A 10,743-nucleotide genomic window follows, 5' to 3' on the forward strand; every position below is an offset into this window, starting at 1 on the left:
CATTTGAACTGAAATGTTGTTGAATTGTTGACCCGCCTTGCCTTCCCTAATTTTGAAACGTGGACCTTAAGTAAACAAATTTTGGGTACCCATGAATTTTGCTACATCTTTTTTTTTTTTTTTTTCAAACGTATGAATGATTACAGGGACGAATTTCTGGCTTTGGATGGAGTCATTACTAGATGTATACAACATGAACCGTGAAACGGAAATTTATTGTCAATTAAATAGGGGGTCCGGGGAGTTTCTCCCCCAGAAAAGTTTTGAAATTGTAATTTTAAAACCAGTTTTATACGATCTCTGGTGATGTTACGAAAATAAAAGGTTAGGTGGCCCCTTCCTGGTAATTTTTCATTATTGAAACTTTAATAGCGCAATTATAAATAGTCTACCGTTGTGTTAAGGAGGGCTTTCCTTTGTTTTCAAAATTGTAGTTCTAAAAACGCAGTTTTAGACTATCTGTGGTAATGGCACGGAAAGAAGAGATCTTAGGGCTAGCCCAGGCCCGGACTGGCTCCGTCCTGGGTGGTCGGCTAGGTACTGGAAAGGGGCCCCCTGATGTGGGGGTTCCGGGGGCCCTTCCCCCGAGAACGTAAGAACATTATCGTTTCTAACTGCTTTTCTTTTTGGATACGTAGTAATAAAACTATATAAGCAATAAAACTAAAGTTAAATTTATCTATAGAAAAATGTGTTTCAAGTTTTGCTTGACTTACCCTTTTATCAGAACGAAGTGTCGTCCTGTTTTTGCAAAATCTTTTAAAGGTGCGTTTTTTTTTTTTTTAATCATTTGTTGTGAATTAAGTTTTTTTTTTTTTTTTTAAATTATTACCTAGTAAGTGGAGAGGGAGGGGGGAGGATTGTGATACAGGGCCCCTGTTTCAGTAGAGTATAGAATATTATAAAATTTTGAAAAACATAAAATTCTGCATTTTTAGGCCTTATGTGGCGTGGGGAAAGGGAGGAGCTTAAAATGTGAGAGAGCTTAGCTCCTTATCTCCCTCCGTGGGTGAGCCATTGTTGGAAGGGGCTGAGATTTTTTTTTAATCACACGCTTTTAATTTTAAAGCAATGCCTTAACTATTGGAAAATTATCACACCTTTTTGCTTCATCTTGTTTTTTTTTTTCTTTTTTTTTTTTTGTGTCCCCATGTATTTTTTTTTTTTTTTTTTTTTTTTTTTTTTTTTTTTTTTTTGAGCGCCATAATAAAAATTATAGTTGGCTTGCATGCATGTAAAGTATAGAACTTCAACTACCTTATTAGAACGCAGTTTAAATTGCAGAATAAAAAAACATAGTAGTATATAGTTTCATATCCAATCGGAAGGGTTTTCACGTGCATTCCATAGTCCATTTTCCTATTTATTTACTGGTTTAAGCAAAAGGAGATGGGGCACTAAAGCAATTTACATGAATCCATTGAGTCTTGAACAAGTCATAAAGTTTGATTACTCCATTTTTCATAATATGAAGAAATATTTGGGAACTCTTCCCAGAAATTTTTCGAAATTAAAGTCCTAAAAACGCATTTGAAGAGTAAAAATTATTCTTAACGTTCCAGACTGAACTGGTACCTGGGGTTATTTTTTCCACTTCGTTTAGTGTTAACCTAATAATAATTAAATTTACAAATTATAAAAGTAAGAAAATAGTAATAAAAGATGAAAAACAAAAACAATCAGTTTTCATAGACTTAATTTATTCTATGTTTTATATTATCATTTCATTAATTACTTTATATTTATTCGTTGATTTTTTTATTAATTTAAAATTTACTTTTCTACTAATTCGTTTATTTCTTTGAATGTAATTGGTAGATTTCAGTTTTTACAAAATAAAATAGATAAGTTATTGTATGCATACAGGTACAGTTGATATTACGAATTACGTTTCATGTTTAGAAAACATGTCAACAAACAGGTCAGCAAAAAAAATTTTAAAAATCTACTTACGATTTAACAGAGTTGTTGTGGTATCTTTCAAAAATTTAATATACACAAATTACAAACTTACATCACAGTCACTGCACATTACACGAACATCCTTTCAAACTCTTAAACTTATCAGTTCTTTTGCTTTCACACACGATACAGTTCAAGTGCTTGAATGATATTCTAAACGAGAAGAGGCAATACTTACAGGTAACATTTAATGCATTCAAGGTTCCTAACAAAGGTTGTTGTTCATTTAATCTGAAATGCAGTAAATAAATTTCTCTTGGAGAGGGAGCCGAAATCAGTTGCTTAACCATGGGAAATTCTTTAAAAGGTACGGGATCACAAAGGATAAAAACTGAGTACTATTTACCGAAAGTAGTCAATAAATTATCTGTCATTCGAGGTTTAGAGCAACTGAGAAATTCCCTCCCTCCACCTCTATAATCCCTAGTACCAAGAAAGGGGAAAGATGAAAGAGGTGGTGCTGATCTCAGAGGAACACTTTTCGGAGGAAACTCGCTGCCTCATGTCTGACGTACTTTAGAACAAGAAAAGAAGAAGAAGAAAAAAAAACTTCCTATTATTACTTTCTAAGTGACTCTGCGGTGACTTTAGATTTATTGTGAGGCTTCAAAATAACCAATAACACAAAAAGATATCTTTTCTCGTCGGTTAATTTTATCTTAACTTCTGGTAATTTAGTTCCCATTCTGAGTCTACGGATATAAGTTGGTCAAGCATGTGAAGCATTTCAAAGATAAGTGAGTACAAAAGATCTAAACTTCCGGCTAAACCCCCATTTCCCTAAAGATCATTTACATGTATACAACTAAAAACGCTCTGGGAGGTCCCATTCAACTACCATCTTCGGAGCGCCTTTCGCAACCATCCCTTCCTCTTGATTTTTGTACCACAAAATATTTGAAATAAGAAAGGAATTTAAAAGCAAGTTTATGTTTCTGCGCATTTAATTACTTCAACAAAAAAAAAGGAGGAATGAAAACTTGTAAAATAGAGTCTGATTTTTTTCCTAAAAAAAATCTTTGATAAATTTTAGATACTTTTATAGGATTAATTGCTAATTGAAATCGATAAGAAACCATATATTTTATTACTATTTTTAAATTCTAAAAAAGGTACAATTAATGCATTGGAGTAGCTTTTCAACAGTAAATATAGTATAAAAACAACAGGGAGAAAAAGAACATTTCATTTCGCAATGGTTAAAGCACACATTAAAAGAAAAGAACTGAAGGTATTATCATTTCATTTTTGTTTTCATGTAAGGTAAACACACCAGTTGTGGCCAATGCTTCAGTAGCCACTTCAAGGTTTATATTTAAAAAAATAGGATTTCAGGTATTACCTCCTGCTTCCTGCACGTTTGAATCCATTGGGAAACCTGGAATCCTACTTTTTCAAACATAAACCTTGAAGTGGCAACTACTGAAGCACTATTAAGCACTGGCCACTACTTCTGTTTTTCACGATCAACTCTTCCATCAGTGCCCCCGAGTGTTAGCTTGGTCGCCTAGCTCCACTTCTACCATAAAACTTTTACTGCTCTGATTCTGGGGACCCTCTAAGGGCCCACTGGTTTCCGACTAGGCTGACATTGCTTTTCGTCAGCCCTGGCTTCTATTTTGAACATATTTCGGCCGCCCATTTATTTTATTCCACTTTGCTGTGTTTTTCGTTAAGATATTATGAGTTCAAAAAAATTAGAAATGTCATCGACCGCTATGAAGCTACCATATTTGGCTTGCCATAGGTTTCTATAATGCATTGAATGTTTTTGATTGCAGCATACATTTGGGCGGGGTTCCTTTATTTAAGTTATCTTAATAATTCAAATTCTTCGACGTTTCTAAATAATATGTTAAGATTCCATTTCTATTTAAAATTTACAGGAAAAAAACTTTTGTTTATGGTTCATTTTTTCTATCCCCTTTCTCTTTTTTCATAAACTTTTATCACTCCGAAGGTCCCCACACCCTTTTTTGCATCAAAACCTAATTTCTGCTCCTTGCTCAAAAACTTTGGATAGCCTTGCCTTGTTCTCCTTATCGGCTCCACACTGTAGCTAAATAATTTGTTAACTGGCATTAATCCAAATTATAGTTGTGTTCATTTTTAAATAAAATTTTAGCGATAGCTATAAATTGTTGAAATTTTTACTAATTTGGGACGGGTTCGTCATTTCAAAGTTTTGGATGGGGCAAGGATATGAATATAATGCATTTTATAGTGAAAAAAACCCGTCAAAATACAAGCGAAAATGCATAATTATATTATGTTTCTAAATTCCCTGACTGCCCAGAAGACGAGTCTGGTTTTTGGGTCCCTTTCACTCGTTAATCGGGTCCTCTATAAACCTTAACAAGCTTCCGCGAGCATAAAAAACCTTTCTGCTAGTAGTGAGAATTTTCTTAAAATGTGACGAGCAGGAAGTTAGGGCATAATGCTGACACTGAGTCCCCCAATCCTCATTATGATGCCTTTTTCCCCCGAATTAAGGTTTAGTTTTCGCGCATGGAGGTTGGAGCCTTATTACCGAATAAACCAACTAGGTCATGGCTTAGGGCCCCTGTTATTTGGGGGGCCCCCCAAACGGCTAAAACTGCAATAGCAAATGGCAAAAATTGTGCTGTTTGACTACAAGGATGCTCAGAAAAAATGTTCGGGCCTAGGGCCTTCGATATCTTAATTGGGTTCTATCTTTAACTTACATTGGAAAGAAGTGCAAAGTTTTGGTACACCAGAACCAATATAAGCTTTTCAAACTAAGTTTGATTGACTGAAAAATTTAATAAAATTAAATAAAAATAGAGCTCACACAAAATTTTTCGGGCCCCTCCCGCGTTGCTGGGTTGTGTGTGGTACGTAGTTACGCCGCTAGAAAAGGCGTAATTCACTGAGCGGGTAGAGGCCATGATAATTTTTTGCAGGGAGGCTGAAAATTTCTCTCGGGACCCATAGGCGATTGCCTATTTGGTAATCCGGTCTTGTTTACGGGCCAAATTCAGAGAGATGGAAAACCCTAGGGGCCCCTTAAGTTCATGTTTGCCATGGGGCCCCTACCTGGCTTTAATTAGGCCCAGTGTGCTATTTGTATAAAACTAGTAAGAGAGTGATCTAAAGCATCCTGGACAGGGCATGATTAAGATATAGGAAGGTTCTTAAGCAAAGGTTTTTTGATGCCACTATGCAGTCAAATCTTACGCTTTTAGTCAATAACTAAAACAACGGTAGGCATTTTGGGACCCCTAAAAAGCAAGGGCTCTAGATCACAGCCTAGTTGGCCTATTCAGTAATCAGGTCCTGATCCTGGTAAGAAATATAAGGAAACAGATCGAAATAGTTACAAGGAAATCAAAGAATTGTAAAATCATTTTTTGCTACAATTTTTCCCCCCGCTTCATTTGGGGGCCCTCCCTAGCTCGGGGGCCCTCGGCGATCGCCGAGTAACCGACCTGTCCAGTCCGGGCCTAGGCTAGCCCCTGGAAATTTTTCAAAATTAAAGTCTTGAAAACGCTATATATGGTTGGGAGACAAGCAGTTTTCTGAAATTGAAGTTCTAAAATCGCAATTGTAGCCACCTTTGTGACGTTAAGAAAAAGAGTTTTCAAATGCTCCCCCGGACGACTTTTTAATAATGTTGACGAGAGTGGGGAGGAGGGAGAGGGTCGTTCCACTTAAATTTCCGAACTTGTAGCTTTAGAAACACTTTTGATATTTCTTGATAATGTTAGTGGAAGGTGAATTTCGGTGCCATTCCCCCGGTAATTTTTTGAAATTGATATCTCCAAAAACGCAATTCTAGGCTTGTCTTTGATCGTGTTAAGGAAAGAGGGGGGAATCAGGGGCTCTCTCCTATAAATTTTTCAAAATTGCATGACGAGAAACGCAGTTTTAGATGACTCTTGATAATAAAGAGGATGTCATTCTGGCGTTCAAATCTTCTGATCCAACTTTGAAATGGACACCAACTCCATGTCGTTCTGTGATGCACCTTTCATTGAAAAAGAGACACGGTCATTAAATTTTGGAAAGAGCACCATTGCTGTCGCTATTTCAAAAAAAACTGGGGGGGGGGGGGGGGGGGTACGCTTTTTGCGGCCCCTTAATTTTTTCAAAACGCACGTTCGAATGTGCAGAGAGAGAAGATTTGGTTTCTGGTTTAGCAGGGATAGTCATATTACTAGACCTTAGTACTAGCAATATAAATAATCGTTAGGATAATATTCAATCAGAATTACGGGGGTGTCGGAGGGCTACCTTCTTGCAATATTTTGCAATTTGAAGACATAAAAACGCAGTTTTAAACTATATTTTAAGTTTGGGAGGAAGGGGAGAAGAGTTCCAGAGGATAGCATCTCCCGCGCGATAATTTTTCCAAATTTAAGTTCCCAACACAATCGTACGTTATATTTAATTACTAGTGGTACCCGCACGGCATTGCCCGTAATTGAAAATTAAAAGGTCATTTGGTTCGCCTGTATAGTTACAAATAATGGATGACGAATTTCTCGCCAATTGGCTATGTTCATTCGCTCTTCCATTCCACGTCATGCTAATTTCGTAATTTACTCGTCCATCTTATAATAATTTTGCTCCAGAAAATGTTCTTAAAAGTGAAATAGAAAAAGAACAAAATCGAATTTTCGAAAAATCGTGCTTCGAGGTGCACACCCCCCATTAGGGTGCGTCTTATAATGCACTTTTTGAAAAAATTTTGAATTTCTTATGGGGCACCCCTTTAATTGCTTCCGTTTGATGAAAAAACACCCACTTAAAAGTTTCATAGAATTTGAACAAAATTTAGAGGTTGCTACCAGCGATTAAAATTACGTTCATTGAAAAAAAGTTCCACTACGCCATTCATATCATTGGGGTTCACAATTTCAGTCTTTTACCCCCCCCCCCCCATTCACCAATATTGAAATTTTTCCCCTTTGTTTCTAGTAATGTGAAATATACAAGCCTTTTTCTGATTGCTAGTCATCCTCCAAACTATTTGATAATATATCTTCAAAAAAAACTTGATGAAACACCTTTATGGTGGAAAAATCTGAATGTTAGTAATGAAATCCTTTATGTTTTTCCTTTGATTTTAGTTCTACAACATCTGCTGTACAGTGTTTCATTGGAGGGGTTGTTCTTTTAGGTTTCTTCAAGAAAGAGAGCAATTCGGAGTTTGTGTGTCTCTTCAGAAATGACACTTAGATGTCAAATAAAATTACTTGAAATAACAGTTTCCTTCTTGTAAGTGAAAATGCTTTTCAACAACAAAAGACCAAATCTGGATAAACTTTATTGCAAATTCTTGTTCTTCAGAATCAGTCAAAGTACATACAGTTACAACAGAGGATAAAAAAAAAATCACTACAATTGATTCAGATTCTTCATGATTTTCTTTCTTTCAAAATTTTTCCTTTTCACGCAAGCTCTGTTGCCTTTTTAAATAGAGATTTATTTGTTACCAATTTCGTCTTGTCCTCCTAGTTTTCTTTCAGTTAGAAATAATTTCTCGCCTGGAAGTGAAATCTTGCGTAAAAGATCATCAGCAAGAGCAAGGTCAAGCAAATAATCTGATGATGGATTCCAATAATTTTGTTTTTGATTATTGAAATAGAGCACTTTTAATTTTCTTTTTGAATTCTTAACTGACAACTTGTGTTTCTTTGAGTTGCTAATCAACAGTTAGTTAAGAGGTTGAGAGTTGATTCTACAGTTAATTAACATGATTTAATAAAATATGAATTAATTTCAAAATCAGTAACAATCTAGTTTATTACTAATTACAATTAATGACAAAAAGGTAACATAAATAAATATTATAATAATCGATGCAAAAAAAAGTTAGATTTCAAATTTTGCAGCAATGGTAGCAACCTCTAAATTTTAATCAATTTTTATTTTTAAGATATGTGAATTTTTTTTTTCATCCAAAGGAACAAAATGAGAGGGTGCCTCATGAAAAAATAACATCTTCAAAAATAAGACGCACCCTAACCCCCATGCTACAAACTAAATTTGTGCCAAATTTCATGAAAATCGGCTGAACAGTCTAGGCGCCATGCGCGTCACAGACATCCTACAGACATCCAGACAGAGAGACTTGGAGCTTTATTATTAGTAAAGATGTTCAGAAGAGGGGTCCAGGGGCTCTCACTCAGGAATTTTCAAGACTGTTATTTGAAAAACAGTTTTAGGACGATCTATGATGATGTTAAGGGAGTTAGAGACTCGAGGTCATCATTCTATAATTTTTCAAATTTCAAACTTGAAGCACGCATTCCCAATTGTGAATTATTTCTGATTGTGATACGTAAAGGGGGGTCCGGGGGCTCTCCCCCGAGAAAAATTTGAAAATTGTAGATCGAAAAATGCAGTTTTAGACAATCTATGGTGATATTAAGGGGATGAGAGATGCGCCCTCCCTCATCGAAATTTTTTTAAATTTTGAAGTCTTAAAAACGCGATTGTAATCTTTTTTGTTAAAATTTACTGCAACCGCCAGTTTCTTGAAATCAAAGCTCCGGAAACGTAATTTAAGCCAACCTTTGACGAAAGGGGGGAGGAGTTTTGATGGGGCTCGCGACCAGAAATGTTTCGTAATTGAAGCACTAAAAGCGAGATTTAAGACATTTTTCGATAATGTTGGCGAGAGAGAGGAGAGAGAGAGAGAGAGAGAGAGAGAGAGAGAGAAAGGCATTCTCTCGAAAAAAATTTCGATCCGTAGAAACCGCAGTTTTAGAAGATTTTTGTTAACGTTAATGGATGGAGAGATTCGGAGTCCTCCCCCGGCAAATTTTCAAAATTGAAATTCAATTAAAGTAATCGTAGACGATTTATTAATACTGTTAGAAGGGTAGAAGGTTTTTGAGATCTCTCCCCTGAAAATTTTTCTAAATTGAAGCCTTAACAATGATATTTTTGAGGATCTCCGGTAATATTTGGAGGACGACAGTTTCCGAACAACTCAGGGAGTTTTTTTTTAAATTAAAGTCCAAAAGACGAAATTTATTCGACCTTGAATGAGGATGAATGATTAATTGAGAGGGCATTTCTCGGAGGTTACGTTGGGAGCACTCTCGTGGTTTTTCGAAATTGCAATCCTAAATACTGGGCTGGTGTAAGCCAGCTTTAATGACGTTAGGCTAAAGAATGGGGTTTGAGAACAATTTTTCCGGAATTTTTTCAAAATCTAAATTTTAAAAACTCACTTCCAGGCAGCTTTGGGGACGTAAAAAGAAGGGTTTGGAGTTCCCCTACTCTTCCTTTCAGTTTGGCTACGTCCCTCCTATCTTCATTGTCAATTTTAATTACTGATAAACATATTGTGGTAATATTTTCTTCCAATTTTCCTTTGCCAAACACGATTATTTGCTTGGATTTTCCATAATAAAACTTTCAATCCCCCCCCCCTAATATTTTTTGTTTTCTTGCAATACAAGCGTTTGCGGCCTTGGAAAAAGGACTTTTAACATTTTGAACGGATGTGGTAATTTTCTGCGATACTTTAGGTCTCTATTCCACTTCATTTTTATATTAAATATGCCACCTGCATCTCTTGATTAAGCTGTGATTTAATTACGATTTTTACATTCAAAAATTTAGAACTTTTGGTGTGAGTATTCATTACAATGCATTGAATCTCTCTTTGCATTTAACTGTTTTATTATTTTTTTTCCTCTCTATTTCGCATTTATTTCGGCGACCCAAACATTTTTCTCCACTTAGCAATGATTTTCAGAACAATATTTTTCATCAAAAAAAAAAAAAAAACATATAGGAATGTTTCGGCGAACCCTATCCTATGGGCTGTTCTAATGAAGCTGTCCTATTTATTTATGTTTTCTTTTTCTTTTTTTTAAACTGAAGAACCATGAAGCATAATTTTGTATAACCAGGGCCGTCGAGAGACAAGGCGTGCACCATGTTAGTTTTGTCGCCTTTCCTCCCTCCCATTACGCTAATTTTACTCTATGCACAATACTTTAATTTGAGCCGAGCCCATAGTTTCCGACTAGGCAGACATACCCACTTTGCGGCCTAGTGAAGAGTGTACTGTACTGAATACTTTATTTTATTTTTGGTTAATAAAAATGTTTGAAGCCTGAAGCGTACATTTCCGCGACTCTTAATAAAAGAGAATCATGGATGTTCCCAAATTGTATTTTAAGATTACATTTTCCATTCAAATTTTACAGAAAAAATAATTTTTGTTACTATTATTTTAATTGTTCATTTATAATTACCATTTTAATTTTTAAAACAGCAAAGAGTTTCCCTTTCTCTTTCGTTATCATCGCTAAAATGAAATTGGCGGCCCCACTTCTGAAAAACTGGGGGGTGTAGCACCCCCCCCCCTTCCCGTCTTGGCGACGGCACTGAAGAGAACGTGAAAAAAGTATTATTAATGTATCTATTTCTTGTTCATTAAGTTTAAATATTTTTTCTTTCCAAAATTCAAGAATTTCATGTTCTAAAGAAAAAAATGTTCTGGAAAAAAAAAAAAATCCCCCCCCAAAAATTTTGATGGCGCAACTTGCGCCATAATCCCCCCCTTGTGGGCACCCCTGTTCTAAATAATATGTTAAGATTCCATTTCTATTTAAAATTTATAGGAAAAAAACTTTTGTTTATGGTTCATTTTTTTCTATCCCCTTTCTCTTTTTTCATAAACTTTTATCACTCCGAAGGTCCCCACACCCTTTTTTGCATCAAAACCTAATTTCTGCTCCTTGCTCAAAAACTTTGGATAGCCTTGCCTTGTTCTCCTTATCGGCTCCACACTGT

General features: G+C 35.6%; 1 protein-coding gene across 1 annotated transcript in view; it reads left to right on the forward strand.

Annotated features, from left to right (window-relative positions):
* The first annotated feature begins 467 nt into the window (after positions 1–467).
* Positions 468–10,743, forward strand: part of LOC129223186 (NHL repeat-containing protein 2-like) — a 37,968-nt gene continuing 27,692 nt past the window's right edge. Inside the window, 1 exon segment of the mRNA XM_054857753.1 lies at positions 468–537. Coding sequence (XP_054713728.1) covers positions 468–537 — 70 coding nt within the window.

Source organism: Uloborus diversus, chromosome 5 (genome assembly GCF_026930045.1).
Source record: "Uloborus diversus isolate 005 chromosome 5, Udiv.v.3.1, whole genome shotgun sequence".
Lineage (NCBI taxonomy): Eukaryota > Metazoa > Arthropoda > Arachnida > Araneae > Uloboridae > Uloborus > Uloborus diversus.